Source organism: Harpia harpyja, chromosome Z (assembly GCF_026419915.1).
Source record: "Harpia harpyja isolate bHarHar1 chromosome Z, bHarHar1 primary haplotype, whole genome shotgun sequence".
Lineage (NCBI taxonomy): Eukaryota > Metazoa > Chordata > Aves > Accipitriformes > Accipitridae > Harpia > Harpia harpyja.
In genome coordinates, this window is record NC_068969.1 from 85073335 (window position 1) to 85089851 (window position 16517).

General features: G+C 37.6%; 1 protein-coding gene across 5 annotated transcripts in view; it reads right to left on the bottom strand.

Annotated features, from left to right (window-relative positions):
* The window catches only part of KDM4C (lysine demethylase 4C), a 279669-nt gene that overhangs the window by 71342 nt on the left and 191810 nt on the right, over positions 1 to 16517 (bottom strand). For 4 of the 5 annotated variants that reach the window (XM_052776209.1, XM_052776206.1, XM_052776210.1 and 1 more), the window contains one exon: positions 16356 to 16464. The exons of the other annotated variant lie outside the window; for it this stretch is intronic. In XM_052776209.1, coding sequence (XP_052632169.1) covers positions 16356 to 16464 — 109 coding nt within the window. The remainder of the gene's footprint in view (positions 1 to 16355; positions 16465 to 16517) is intronic. 5 annotated transcript variants of the gene reach the window in all.

The window sequence follows — 16517 nt, forward strand, 5'->3', positions numbered from 1 at the left end:
CACCTGCCATTTTGATATTCTCTAAATGAAATACATCAACCTTCTAATGACAAAAAAAAAACCCAAACCAAACCAGAATTAAAACTTTCTAAAGTTTCTAAATTTTTAAAAGCTTGAAAAAGAAATGAAATCAAGTTTTAATTCAAACTAAGTATTTTGGTTTGCTTTAATGCTTTGTGCAAATTTTAAAAATCCATTTTTCCATGAAGCACTACAATTTTTCATAGTATAAAGCATCTACACAAAAATCTAAAGAAAATCCCAGACCTCTAATAAATGTTACTATTCTCAGTAAAAACATTAATCAAAAAACATTAGGTAAGCTGTTGGTAAGCTCCCAAACATGTCTAAAAGTACACTATGATCATTACTCCTTCTTTGAACTGGTCCCTACAGAATAACTACACAAGTTTAAGATCTTCCCACTCAAAGTACTTCACTGACTAGGGGTCAGCAGAGGAAAGTGTCAGTTCAGCTCAGCTGTATAAACCTAAGCATAGTGGAAATTTCCGCAATAAATTTGATAGAGTGGAAGACAGCTTTTAGAGGACCAGCTTAAGACTGGAAGAAATTCAGTCAAGAACTAAGGGTCACCTACTATCTTAACCACTTTCCACTCCTAGGGCACATTTCTATCAACATTTATTTCCCAGACTGTTTGATATAAACAAGCCAGAATGCCTGCACTTGGGGGGGGGCGGGAAATATATATATAAAACAAAAAAATAAGGAAAAAAATACCCTGCAAAAAATCACTACAACATACTCAGAATATCCACCCCTTAAAATACTGTGGATATCACTCACATTGTTTCATAACTACTTGAAAGGCTCTCTGATGGCATGATGAGACACCTGACAAAAGATCTACACCAAAATAAAATGTAATACGAGCACTCTGTCTAGTATAATACTAAATCATCTCACTGATTTGAAAGGAAAGGATCTTTGAAATATCTTTGAACTATCTGGAACATAATGGTTACCATATTTACACAAAACTTAATTCCAGCCCATTAAAATTTTAAAGCAATGCCTACTTCCTATACCATATAGGTATAGCATCATGTGATAGCATAATCACAAAATGCAGAGCAAAAGAAGTGGGTGGTTTCTTTCATGGATTTTCAGTTGACAGCCATCAACATAGAGGCAACTCTGAGTAATAAAATCTTCAGGCATCAATAACTGTGTTTTATATACCTAGCTTATGTTAAACAGGTGATCACACACAGTAGCTAAAGAAAGATGTTCTTGAGAGGAATAAAAAAAATGGGTCTTTAGGTGTGATAAGTACACAGTGCTCCATAAGTTTGAATTTTGAACAGCTGGACAAATATAGCAAGCCAAGAACGTGATCACCTTTGAGATCCCCATTTTACCAATTCTATTACTATTCTCACAGTGACAGTGGAAAATCCAGTTTACTGCACATACATAGACTTTATCTATGAACATGTAAGTACATCTAGTTCCATTATCAAAACTAAGTAATATTTAAAGCTTTAAAATGTTGTGATGCTAATTTAGGAATTCAAACATTTTTGGCATAGCCATTTTATGCTGATTTTGCTGCACTGCAGAAAAAAATTTAGAAATGAAAACACTCAAAAATTATGTAGCTGGACACCCAAATGAACTACATGGACAGTAATCATTCCTCTCAGTAGCTTTAGGTTATGCATCTTCTTCCTTTTGCTTAGATATAATGTTCACTTGCACTTTAAAGTTTTCTCTGTTTTCTTTCAAACAATGATTATGGTCAAAAATATTTAGCCATTAGCTGCTTTGCTTATAGAGAGCTCTACAGTTCAAGATTCTGTATTGAGAGATAGCTCAATCCCTGCTTTCTGATCTTCAATTAAAAAAAAAAAGAAGAAAATCAGTTTGCAATATCAAACCTCCTTTCATACAGATGAGATATCTTGAAGGTTCACCAAGTCTCATCCATAATCCCACTGACTGCTCACTAACCATTTCATCATGCTCAACTTGACAAGAATCTTGATCTTAATTTTCCTCTTTTAAAGTAATCTGTTAACAAGGGATAAATATCTCATATAGCTCCCTTATTTCCACGTTGCTTACCTGCTTTCATTTTGTTCCACTTATTTTGAAAATCTTTATGAAACAGGGCTCAGTCACATATATTTGGCAATACTTGAACAAGTGCTTGTAATTTACTAGGAGCTGTCTAGGACAGCACAAATCTCAGAATTATACAAATGTTTGGTCAGCAAGTACTCTTCTGACACCTGATTGCATGCTAGTCACAATTACACAACTGTATAAACAAGGAAGGAAAGTCTTGAAAATTAATAGCTGCAAATATCACCCAGTGAATAATCATTTGCAGTGTTTATTGCTGCTTTAAAGTAACACATCAGGGATCCCTTCAAACTTCCTATATTCTTTGGTGTTGTCACCCTAACTGGCTGAAAGATAGCCCCCAAAAAACTAAACCACAATAATTGAAAAAAAAATGTGGTAAGTTTGTGTCCTTCAATTACAGTAAAGGAATACAGTAATGCAGTAGCAAAAAACCTGCTGGCTGTCTTCTCTCTTCTGCTGTTTAATTCTTGTCTCTTCTCTTAACTTTGGGAACAATGATTTAAGTAAAACAAGCACCCATTTATAAATGGATGTCACATATATCACACAAAGTCACATATATTTTCTCTAATAAAAAAAAAATCCCCACCAGTATATTCAGGAGATTATATATATATATGTTTTAATAAAACCTCCTGCTGAAGAGCAGGAATCCAAAAGATATATAACGTATACGGAATAAATTCTGTGCTGCATATTTATGTTAAAATTATAAAAACAACTGAGCTATTAAATAGCTTTTAGTGCATTTTTCCAGTCAACAGCAAATCTGTGAAAGTGATAGCAAGTGACCAAAGCCCTCCTGCCTTTTACAAATGGAGAATCTAATTTCTCTGAGATGAAGAAAAAGAGCTATGAATACGGAAGTCAGAAGTTTGAAGTACATTTGAGTTTACAATAATAGGTTATGCCATAATGAAAGGATTTAAAACAGAATGGAAGGTTAGGACACCTCAAATCACTAAGCTGATCAGACAGGGAAAAAAAATAAAAATCTTGAAATTAAATGGCAGAAGCACAGAAATTAGACAATAGTTATCATAAACTCTCTGGAGCAAAAAATCTGTATTCTCACTGCTGAAAAACAAGAAGTTATTACATCAAAAAATGTCCCTGAATCATTCAGACATTCAATCTGTGTGCAAAAAGAAGAAATGAGTCAAAATCTTCTAGCTTCATATATTCTGCTAAGACTCCAAAAGAAATGTAAAGAATAATGTAAATATATATAAAATAGTTACTTCCACTTCTGTGTGAATTGCACAAATGCTTGTATCAAAGTGTATTGGCTTTGTGTGGCAAGGTTTTGGTAGCGGGGTGGGGTTACAGGGCTGGCTTCTGTAAGAAGCTGCTGGAAGCTTCCCCTGTGTTCGAGAGAGCCCATACCAGCCAGCTCTAAGACGGACCCGCCGCCGGCCAAGGCCGAGCCAATCAGCGACAGTGGTAACGCTTCTGTGATAACATTTTTAAGAAGGAAAAAAAGTTGGGACAGAGGGTATTCGGCAGCCGGAGAGAGGAGTGAGAACATGTAAGAGAAACAACCCTGCGGACACCAAGGTCAGTGAAGAAGGAGGGGGAGGAGATGCTCCAGGTGCCGGAGCAGAGATTCCCCTGCAGCCCGTGGGGAAGACCATGGTGAGGCAGGCTGTCCCCCTGCAGCCCGTGGAGGTCCACGGTGGAGCAGATATCCACCTGCAGCCCGTGGAGGACACCACGACAGAGCAGGTGGGTTCCCGAAGGAGGCTGTGACCCCGTGGGAACCCTGCGCTGGAGCAGGCTCCTGGCAGGACCTGCGGTTCTATGGAGAGAGGAGCCCACGGAGCAGGTTTTCTGGCAGGACTTGTGAACCCGTGGGGGACCCATGCTAGAGCAGTCTGTGCCTGAAGGACTGCACGCCGTGGAAAGGACCCATGCTGGAGCAGTTCGTGAAGAATTGCAGCCTGTGGGAAGGACCCACATTGGAGAAGTTCGTGGAGGACTGTCTCCTGTGGGTGGGACCCCACGCTGGAGCAGGGGAAGAGTGTGATGAGTCCTCCCCCTGAGGAGGATGAAGCGGCAGAAAATAACGTGTGATGAACTGACCGTAAACCCCATCCCCGTCCCCCTGTGCCGCTGGGGGGTTGGTAGAGAATCCGGGAGGGAAGTTGTGCCCGGGAAGAAGGGAGGGGTGGAGGGAAGGTGTTCTGAGATTTGGTTTTATTTCTCATTAACCTACTCCGGTTGATTTGTAATAAATTGAGTTAATTTTCCCCAAACTGAGTCTGTTTTGCCCATGACGGTAATTGGTGAGAGATCTCTCCTGTCCTTATCTCGACCCACAAGCTCTTTGTTATATTTTCTCTCCCCTGTCCAGCTGAGAAGGAGGGGGAGTGATAGAACGGCTCTGGTGGGCACCTGGCGTCCAGCCAGGGTTAACCCATCACACAAAGGAATTTGATTTTCTTAAGCTTCCCTTATTCTAAAAGCCAATATTAACTGCATATGTATAGGAATATGTGTGTGCATGTACATGTATATGCATGTAAAAGCAATGCAACTAAGTACGTGTGAGTTTACATGTGGGAAAATGAACACTCAAAGTAAAACTAAGGTATAGCAGATCTTTTCTGTGACACATTAAGTAAACTTCTAGCTCCTACAAGCATAACTTTCCCATTAACTTAACAAGGCACATCCAGCAGAGTTGCAAATTCTCAATTCCTATTTAAAAGCTATCCGATTTCTATTTGCTATAATGAGATAATTTCTACCACGACTATTTAAAGAAGTAGATGGAATTATTGCAAACAGAAAATTCGTAAGGATAAAAGAGACTTCCATAATAGTTATCTCAAAGACTACCTTCACAGTGATCACGCTATTTTTCAGATAGCTGGGGTATCTTAAAACTATGATGCTGAACTGGAAAATGTATGTTATAGACAGCTCTGACTAGGATAAGTCTACACTGCAAGTTGTGTTATAGCAGCAAAATTAATTAGCCATCAAACAGGTTTCAGTTATAAAAAGAACAGACCTCTCACAAGGATAGAAATACTCTTCCGTGATAGTCTAAAAGCAAAAGGCTCCCAACCAAAGGACATCTGCAATATAAGTCAAGTCTTATTACTCAAAAGAGATCTGGAAGTTCTCCAAAATCACATAAGTGCTGCCTAGCTGCAAGACTCTAGTTCTTCTGTCATTGAGGAACTGATATTTAATATTGCAGAAGAAAACCAACAAGCTATAGACCAGATGGTTAGCTGAGTATCATACAGAATCAGGAAATATGCATAATTCTTCTATTTGTTCCACTCCCTCCAGCCATCATTTCTATGGCTAACATGCTGCCTTAACATTAAAAGATAAGGTAGACAGCTACAATTCTATTAAAGGCATGACAAACATGAGACACCAGGCAAAAGACTAAAGGTTCATGTGAATTAATGCTTCCCCAGGATACAAAGGTCTTCAAAACAAAGATTCTATTTGCAATGGCTTCTTTTATTTACAGCCCTGTTGAGTTATACTTGCACAAGAACATATCTCCTACTATCACTCCGATGCCCAAAAAGCAGAGGTATGTATAATTTTTCAAATCCAGTTTAGGATATTTTCCACAACCTCTACTTCATATACCCTTATATCTGCCAGTTTCACAAAGTTAAATTTTATGCAATAAGAAGTTAACACATTCATTACTCATTTTATGAACTTTACACCAATTTATGTGTGATTTTGTTATGGCACCTTTGGACACCCCACCTTCTCTGCTGAAAAACCAGACGGTAACACTGGCTGTCCACTAAGAGAAATTTCTGTCATACAGTGTCACTCTGTAACATAGTACTGGAGAAATTGGAAGATGATGGAGGCTGCAGTGCCATCATTATGATGTTGACATCGCTTTATGACTTATATTTGTCAGACTTGGACAGTGTAGTCTCTCAGCTTGCCAAGTGCCCTGCTGTGATAAGGTGCAAGGAATAAGTAAGCTGCTTAAGTTCAGAGCTGACAAGACAGATGTAATGCTTGCTGGTAATGAAAACAACATACAGCCATTCCTGAAGACCACACAGTTAAAAATACTGGATATGCCTAGCAAATAATCTCACACCACTACGTACATAGCAGAAAATATGCCGCTCCTCCAGCAAAAAAATGTTGTTCTCCGTCGTTTGGGGTAATTTAAGTCACTCATCTATAGTTCAGGCTGTGGCTATCTAAGAGACCATAGCTTCTTCTGATAAAAATGGGATGCAAAACAAAACAGCAGGATTAAATAAATGACTGTTAAAAGAGCCACACTGTAAACAAAGGGACGACAAATCACTAGTCTCTAACAGAATGTGCCATTTTTCTGGTAATAAAACTTATCTAAAACAGATACCTCATTCTTTTTCTTGGAAACTGCATATATAGAAAGCTCACAGAGAGCTACTTCAACTCATGGAAAAAGGTAATCCCTGGCAGCAGTTCAGCAGTCATTCCTTGCTCTTTAAAATGCACATTACCTTGAGTTACTTCAAATCCCCAGAATTTGCTGCTCAACTCAACTTACTGCTTTCTTCAGCAACTCCTTACAACTATTATTTCAAATAGCAGTCAGCTTCCTAAAGGAAAACTAATATCTGTTCATGTAGACACGTTCTCAAGCTTATAACCTGAACTGGACCTTTTTCACTTCAGGGAACAGCTCTGACAATAATGTTCCAAGAATCACCACAGCAATGCCTTGTGGCACAAAACTTTAAATGAGAAAATGACAGAAAAAAAGTGACTTAAATACTAAAAATTGAAATTTAACCTCTGAAAGCTAAACATTCTTACTGAACTGAGTTTCCAACTATTTCCAATTATGTCCAAATAATGAATTTAGCAATTACTCATCACTCTATCCTTAAAACACACCAAATCTATAAAACAGCATGTAGCACAAGTAACAAGCAGGAGGAGCTGGAAGCAACTGCACAGCTGGAAAGCTATGATCTAATTGCTCTCACTGAAACTTGGTGGGACAACTCACATGACTGGAGCGCTGTAATCGACAGCCATAAACTGTTCAGAAGGGGCAGGCAAGGAAGGAGGGGTGGAGGGGTTGCCCTCTGTGTAAAAAAACAGATTGACTGCACAGAGCTGTCTTTGAAAAACAGCAATGAATAGGTTGAGAGCTTATGGGTACAAACCAGGGGCCAAGCCAACAAAGGAAACCTCATGGTTGGTGCTTACTACCCACCACCCAATCAAGGGGAGCCTGTTGACAAGGTGTTCTTACTTCAACTGTAGGAAGCATCACCCTTGCAGGCTCTGATCCAGCTGTGGGTCTTCAGTCACCCTGACATCTGCCGGAAAAGCAGCACAGCAAGCTGTAAGCAGTCTAGGAGAGTCCTGGAGAGCATTGAGGATAATTTCTTAATTGAGGTGACAGACAGCCTAACCAGAGGAGAAGCTAATTACTGGACCTGCTGCTTACCAACACTGAAGAACTAATTACAGAGGTCAAGATCAGTGGAAGATGGGGCTGCAGTGATTATGCCCTGGTGAAATTCACAATCTCGAGGGATATGGGCCAGGTGAAGAGTAAAGTCAAGACCTTGAATTTTAGGAGAGCGAACTTTTGATTGTTTAGGGAATTACAGGAAGGGATCACTGGGAAACTGCCCTGGGGGATAAAGGAGCAGAACAGAGCTGGCAGCTCTTTAAGGACATTTTTCTTCAAGCACAAGAGCTCTCGAATCCCATGTGTGAGCAGTCAGTCAAGGAGTGCACCAGCATTTCTGAGTAAGGACCTCCTGGTCAAAGTAAAGCATAAGAAGGAAATGCACCAGCAGTGGAACCAGGGACATGTATCCTGGGAAGAATACAGGGGTGCTGCCCAGTTGTGTAGAGATGGGATCAGGAAAGCTAAGGCACAGTTGGAGCTCAATTTGGCAAGGGATGCAAAGAATAATAAGAATGGCTTCTACAGGTATGTTGGTCAGAAAAGGAAGATTAAAGAAAGTGTACCCCTCGATAACTGAGACAGAACTAGTGACAACCAACATGGAGATGGCTGAGGTACTCAACAACTTGTTTTGCCTCAGCTTTCACTGGTAATCACTCTTCCCACATCTCTCAAGTCCCTGAACTTTAAGGCAGGGACTGGGGGAATGAAGTCCCTCCCACTGTAAGAGAAGACCAGTTTTGAGACCATCTCAGGAACCTGAACATACACAAGACCATGGGACCCAATGAGGTGCATCCCAGGGTCCTGAGGGAATTGGCTGATGTAGTTGCTAAGCCACTCTCCATCACGTCTGAAAAGTCATGGCAGTGAGGGAAAGCCCCCAGTAATGGAAGGAAAGGGAATATCGCACCCTTGTTTAAAAAGGGTAAAAAGGAAAACCCTGGGAATTACTGACCAGTCAGCCTCATGTCAGTGCCCAGTGAGATCACAGAACAGAGACTCCTGGAAGTTATGACGAAACATACGGAAGACAGGGAGGTGACTGGAGATAGCCAATGTGGCTTCACCAAGGGAAAATCATGCCTGACTGATCATGTGGCCTTCACTAACAGTGGACTGACTGCATCAGTGGAGAAGGGAAGAACTACGCATGTCATCTATCTGGACTTCTGTAAGGCCTTTGATATGGTCCCCCACAACCTTCTTGCTGCTAAATTGGAGTGACAGGGGTTTGATGGATGGACTATTAGATGGATAAGTAACTGGCTGGATGCCACATCCAAAGAGTTATAGTCAATGGCTCAATGTCCAAGTGGAAACCAGTAATGAGTGGTGTCCCTCCAGGGTCCATACTGGGACCAGTACTATTTAATATCTTCATCCATGACAGAGATAGTGCGATTGAGTGGAGCCACAACAAGTTTGCAGATGACACCAAGCTGAGTGGTGGCAGGGGGGTTGGACTAGATGATCTTTAAAGGTCCCTTCCAACCCAAACCATAATATGATTCTAGAGGACATGGAACAGTGGGGACTTTAAAGGAATAAAGGTATCATGGAGCACCCAATGATGTTGGTGAGGAGTGTCAGGTTTTTTAAAATGTATGTAATGTGTATATAGTCAACAGCACAGCAAAATTTATTCAAAACTGGCTAACGCATAGAATTAAACTGGAGCATTACTGCAATTATTATCAGTTTGATTTATGACACCATAAAGATGTATTCTTCAATTTTCTACAAATGTACCCACTGATGATGGTGAGGAGTGAAAAACTAAGCTTTGATATGAAATACAATCACAAGCTCTTTCGGATAGAAAGTATTATTGTACCCAAATACTCAAATCAAAACTCAGTATTTAATTTAGCTCTTCAATGACCTTCATCTCTGGACATCTACCTGTTTAACTTATGAGTTATCTTTCTCATACACTTGTTGCATTACTGTCCATTTGTGTGTGGACAATAAAAAAACCCACAAACATGATCTCACCTATACACAAATACACATTGTATAGACAGAAATGAACTTCAAAACATAGACCTGACTCTATCAGACCTACACATCTTATTAATGGACTATTAATCATTCAGATGTTTAAAAATTTCAAAGGATTTTTAAGGGAAAAATCTGGTTTTTTGCCCATAAAGTACTCTCTGCAAGTAAAAAGAAATTCAGAGGACTAGTTAACATTTTAAACACCCTGCTTTCATTCTTACAGACATGTCCATGTCTTCAGAGATTATTTACAGTCACACATATCTAACATTTTCCATATTTTTCATAAGACTTGATAGTATGGTACCACTGCAAGATATAAATTTGACAGTTTGCAATAGGATCTGCTTATTGTAGCAAATTATTCTGACAGTAAGTATTATACTGCCAGCAGTGCACATTCTTCTAACATACTTACTAAAAATCTTATAAACGCTGTGACTAAAGCATGTACACTAAATTGTATTTTGTACATGATTGCAATAAGTCACTACATTTTTAACGAATTATATATTGCAGTAATCAACTACTGCATCATTTTTAGTTAACATTTTTTTAAATCAAAAAGTGTGCTATTTAAAGCTATTTTATTAATAGTTTTAAAACAATTTGGAAATATTTTAAAACCTCTTTTCTGTCTATTTTGCTCCCATTGCCTGTGAATGTGTGCAATGAGTTAATGAGTGAATTTATGTATGGTATAATGATTCTCCTCAGTTGTCCTTCCAGCAATACTTTTGCAAAATTTGAAAAGTAATCAATACCTCTTTGTATTACTAGAAATGCATAGCAACACTGGTATACACCAGTGCAAGTGTTTCTTTACTCTTTCACAAACACAGCTGCAATAGTTCTACTACCTGACTGTAGTTAAACAAATGAATTTCATTACAAATTAGAACACAGAAGATGAGCAGTGTCCTCGAATGTCTTTAATCCTTTTTTAGATTTCATACATCATTAAAATAGAATGACAGGCAGGAGAATATTTGCTCGTTCTTCTAAGAGCTCATACACATTTTTGCTTTGATTCCATTCTTCAGTGGCATACCACAGAGAAACCTCTGTATTTTCAGAATTGATGTACCTTTCAAAACTATAATCTCTGGCTTTCAAACTCACTATTATTTGCCTTCAGGTGCAAATTTTAAAGTGTATAGGCTTCTAAAAAGAACTTTATGGCTTCAGCCAGATACTGAAAGGCTTGTAGATCAGTCATCGTCACAGTGTAAATTTCTTTTCAAAATAATGTTCCTCACTCAGAGTACACTTGCGCTTATACTCGGTTCACTTGTCAAATACAAATTTGAGGTCATCAAAAGCTTCAGGGCAACTTCAGCTATTCCAAAACTCATTTTCTACCTCTATTTTGTTGGAGAAATAGGATTTCAAATGTAAAAATAATAGGAAACTCTACAGATAAAGAAACAAAGGCATCTTATGTGCATGTTTCAGTACGGCATTGCAGTGACTGCCTGTAAGGGCAAAGTCAAACCAATACCCAAGCATTTTAAAACCCTGAAGATATTAAAAGCAGATAATGTATTTTGCTATTGAGTTGATATGTATTCTATTCAAAACGTGATTTTAGAGTTGACATCTTAAATATATAGGTTTAGAAACAGATGCTACTGATTCTATTTAAATGTTTCTTTTGCAACAGATGAAACATTTAAACACTCTCATTTACAATGTCTACTGTTCATTATATATCACACGTCTGACAAGGGTAAATGATAGTAGGCTCAATATTCCTGTTGGCTTGGATTCCTTGGCCTTATAATAGTAAGTGCTTTTATTTAATTCTATTTTTAAGTCCTATGTTTTATTAAAATAGAGTGACAGACAAGAGAGTACTTATTCTTTCTTTTCAAGGCTGAGTTTATGTTTGAGAGGTCAGTCTGATTTTTTTATCTCCAGAGACTTTTTCATGCAGCTATAGTTCATATTTATAATTAGAGCTGAGTAATTAACACTCTTTTGAAAGCAGAGACTCTCTAGGTACTTGGGGAAAAGCTTTTACCTTCCCAAAGTAAAATCGAGTTTTATCGTTGACTTTGACACCCACAGGAATCCACAGTCTGTTTTCTATGACCCAAAGCCTCATACATATAAACAGTCAAGGAAAACAGGTTTCAAAAGCAGGCGTTTACACCCAAGCTTCTCTTGGAGACTTAAGCACAAATGGTACAAAGCAAAAATAGAATAAATAAAGCTAAACTCAGCTAGAAACCTAAGCTTTATCTGCTTTGGGTAAACTGTTAGATGCTGTTAAACTGTGTTGGGATGGAAGCTGACACCACATTCATACCTGGCATAAACTCCCCTCCAAATCACAACTTGTTCCAAATTTTCACCAGCTGAAACTCTGCATATACGTTCAGACAAATTTCATGTGGTCCCCCTCCATACCATCACTTCTCACCAACTTCGCCTCCCTTATATCTGCTCCTAACATTTTCACTATGATTAAACAGTATTGAAGTTGGCATTTGTATATTTCCTGTCTTTTCACGCTTGCTCATGTATTTGCTGTTAAACTTGGAGACCACTGGAACAGAGACCATCTGAACTAAGTGTTTACAAACCAGCTAGCATATTGTAGTTTATGTAAAATATTGTTTTAAAATGTGTGATATGGTAAGGAATATTCCTCCACCCATTTCATTTTAGAACGTGTGCATTAACATCTGAATTCAACATTTTTGTTTCCTAGCTTCATAATCACAAATTGTCATTCCACATGGCTACTGGAACTCAAAGTGTCTGACGGATGTGACCATCCAGACTGAATCTAAAATAAAGGAAGAAAGCCTGACTCTCTGACAAAAAAGAGAAAAGGTATAGTCACAGAGAGGTAAAGTGGAGAAACTACAGGTAACAGCATCTTTGTGGGATATTCTCTAAACTGAGGCTGCCTGGGAGACCTTTTGCTTTCACATAAAAAGTCAACTACAGTCCATCAATATCATGGGCGTAGACCCCTAAAATATAAGTGATGATACAACCTGTTTTATTTCAACACAGAATGTATCACATTCCCCTATGAAAGACATAGCACCAAAATCTTCTATTAGTATTGATTTAGACTGTTTCATCCACTAGCATTAAGGAATAATTTTCAAGAGAATTAATTTTTAAAGAACATTTCACTATCACGTAAATTTTCAGCAACAGTGGAACATGGCACATAACCCATTGAAAAAAGCTAGGGAAATATGAAAACATTTTGGCATTCTGTAAAAACCCACTAACTTGAAACATGAAATAGCTGCATAAAACAATTTTAAAGTTATGAGCTACTGTAAGCATAAAACAAATATTGATTTTTAGTCTGGAAGAAATAAGTATATACTGAATATTTAATAATGGAAAGATTGACAGGAAACACACTGATTTCAACCCAAAATGTCTAGTGAACTAAAACTATTTAACAGCAATCAGTACACATACTAACAAAGCGATAAAAACCAGCCTACCAATATGTTCATGTTTGCACAGTTATTTGTCAAAAATAAAACATTGACTTTTTATCTCCTTTGATATTCCTTTGGAGGTGCTACATTAAAGAAAATGTCAGCTCAGCCTCTACAGATCTGTGAAGACAGTAGATGTTCTGCTTATTTGGGTTTCTTACTATTTCAGAGAGAGAGATGAGAAGGGGGGGAAGGAGGGAAGAAAGAGGGGAGAGAGGAAGGGGGAGGACAGGGGTAGAAAGAGAAATGTTTAAAACACTAGAACTATTTGCTCCTACATTGTAAGATCTAGTTCTGGTATGGCTGCACGCCAGAATGTAATCTATCCTTTTCTATTTGGTTTCCAATGTTTTTTTCTTTTTTAAAAATATTCAACAAAACACATCCCAAATTTTGTAAAGGAGAGATGGCATAGTAAGAGAGCCCATTATCTATCCCATGCTTTAACATAAAGAGCATTAAAAAGAGAGGCCCAAAAATGTATTTTTAAAACATTTATTGCTTGTGAAGGCTCAATATCAACAAACAAGGTACAAAACTTCCTTTTACTTATATAATGAACAGTCTCTGGCTTTGAATGATGGAGACTGATGAAGAAAGATATCATTAACCTAACAAACAGGATAGCTATGAAGCAGGAATTGGCTGCTGAAGAGCAGTATTGGTGATCCCTACAATTTCAAAGGGGAAAACTGGCCCAAAGCTAACGTCAAAGTGTGAATCACTCAGTATGCTTTTACAGAAATTAACAGCAAGACAGATGGTATCAGCTGTGTACTCCAAAGTATAGAGTATATGATAATGGAGAGGAATGAAAGATAAAAATGGGGCCATGTGGGAGGAAGAAGGGATGGGTATTCCTAGAGAAAGAAGCAGAATTAATTTGGATATAATTCCTGGGGTTCCCCCAAGGCAAAGGACCCAATGTCAGTGGGTATGAGAGCATAACTGTTATTCTGTAGCATCAACAGTCAGGAAGTGAAGACAAACGTAAGGATCACATTTGATTTGAGAATGACATGGCATATATGCACAAGGTTATTGACAGCAACCTCTTCAGAGAAGTAGGAACCCCATGTTTCAGGAAATAAGAGAACTACTGTACAAAAAGTATCTAATACACAGGGCTTTAAAGAAAATATAAAGTCTCTATGCAATTCCATCTAATAACTACTTTTTAAAAATATTTTTTTTAAAAATACAAAATACTACAATGTTATTCAGGAGACTTAGTTTACCTAGGGTATTCACTGTGAAACAGAGCAGAGTAAAATCATCAGATACAGCAACTTATTTGCAACAAAAGCCAAAATTTAAAAGCAGACAGATTGCTGGTGGTTTTAGAGTAGATTCTTCTCTGCTCCTTTACCCAAGGAGCAGCATTTCATTGGTCTATTGACATTAAATCATTATAGAGCCTTTTGAAATGGTCAAACTGCCTACTTCCCTTAAATTTGTACAACTCTAGCTATTTCATTATAAATTCAATGTCAGAAACTAAGTCTTGGAAAAGTAAGGTTTAATGAGCCAAACCAGGATTATAGTGCTTCCTTCCCTCACAGTAAGGGTGTCTACTACCTGCAGCAATACTACATTTATGGCTGTTATAAAGTACCCTGTCTCTCATTTTTATTGTATTCAGCTGAGTTCCTTCATCACAACATTCATTCCACTAAAACATACAAACCCTTTTACTTTAAAAAACAGTATTAAGGAAAGCAAGTACTGTATTTCTAAACATTCAGGGACTCACAGGAGACCAAAAGGGTATATATTGCTTAATACAATCTGTAGTGCTTCAATGTCATTTTATATTCAAGGAGGCTTCAAGAACTGAAAAAGCACCAAGGACTATAAGCAAGCTTCTACCAACTGAAGGAAAGAATTTAAGAAAAAGCTCTGGCTTATAAATAACTGATTAACATAACTGCTTCATACTCAGCAGAAATTACCTAGGAATTGTAAATCATGGAACTTCACAAATTTTTGCTCCATACCTTCATAACTAATAATCTACAAGTAATTCAAGTCTTCTCCAAAAGGCTCCTGCTACTCTTATACAGTTCAAGTCATGGACAGCCCACAGAATTAATTTCAACATCTGGTAAACTAAACACTTCTGCATTTTCAACCCCTGAATTAACAATTTCCAGACACATATCTGTGCCTGTTTAAGATCTTCAAAAAGTAAGAATGAACATATTAAATTAATTCTCAGTGCTTCTACTGGTTTTATTTTCAGATTAGGAAAAACATTTTTATAATGAATTATACATACTCTTTAGAAATGTGTTTTACATTATTTTTAAAAGGACATGTGAAAACCAAAATTTTGAACAAAAATTTAGTAGGGATTACCATTTGAAGTACAGGCTATCAATTTAAACCACTCAAAATTGCATCTGCACATTTAGAAATACAGCTAGAAAACACAAAAAGTAATTAATGAAATGAAATGAAAATGTAATGAAAAGATTAATAGTTCAAAATGAGCAAGTACAAGATCAGCTAGACCAAGAACCACTTTGGAAATAGTGTGGGGCAGATCCAGAAAACTGATGGTTTTCCTAAGATTTTGAATGAGCCGCTAACCACTTTCTTTCTGTCAGATGACATCACAGTGATGCACATGCTAACAAATTAAGTAATTCTCATGTAATATAGCAAGGAAAATACTCTTATATTGCACTTATGCATATCTTCTGCTTGTGTACATCAACCTTCTTGAATGACATTTTTGCTCTAGATGTAACACAGGGTGCAACTGTTAGTAGCTGATGCACTTGTATTTATGTTTTCCACCAGTTTCTGAAATCCTCAGGAAACAGGGTTTTTTCATCCAATATAATGTGTGATCTGTTTTGTGCATATTTTTCAATGCCCAGATGGTAGACATACACGTAACAAACAGATCATACATCCTTTTACCTTCATAAATAGTTCCTTGAGGCAAAAATACATAATAAAAAGACTTCACAAACATGTACTGTGTGATTTTCCCAGTCTATTTGGGTTTCAACATTTTCATCACCAATACAGTTCCAAAACTGAAACTTTCACAAGTTGACACTGGTCAAGTTTGTTATTATTCTTTTGGGGGAGGGCAGGTTTGAACTTATTTTAATAAAATACCAAAGGCTGTTAACAGTGTTAATGAATGGCCGTTATATGTCAAAAAGCCCATCTTGATAAAACTCTGGTTATTTATTCCTTACCTTAAACACAGTTTACTGCTCTGTACCTGCCAATAATCATCACAATTCAGATTTTCAATACATTTCAAATATTGGAACACCTTAATAGCAAAGAATATATGAATCATATATGAATATACTACTCACCAATTTTAATCTTTGCAAAGGTATTCTGCTAGTGTCTATCGGTGTACGTTCTGTGACATTACCAAATCTGACTTCTGGGATGGCAATTGCACATATTACATGTGCCCACCTGTGAAAAGTGGCAAGTCAAGAATACTACCAAAAAACCCCATAGAAATACAA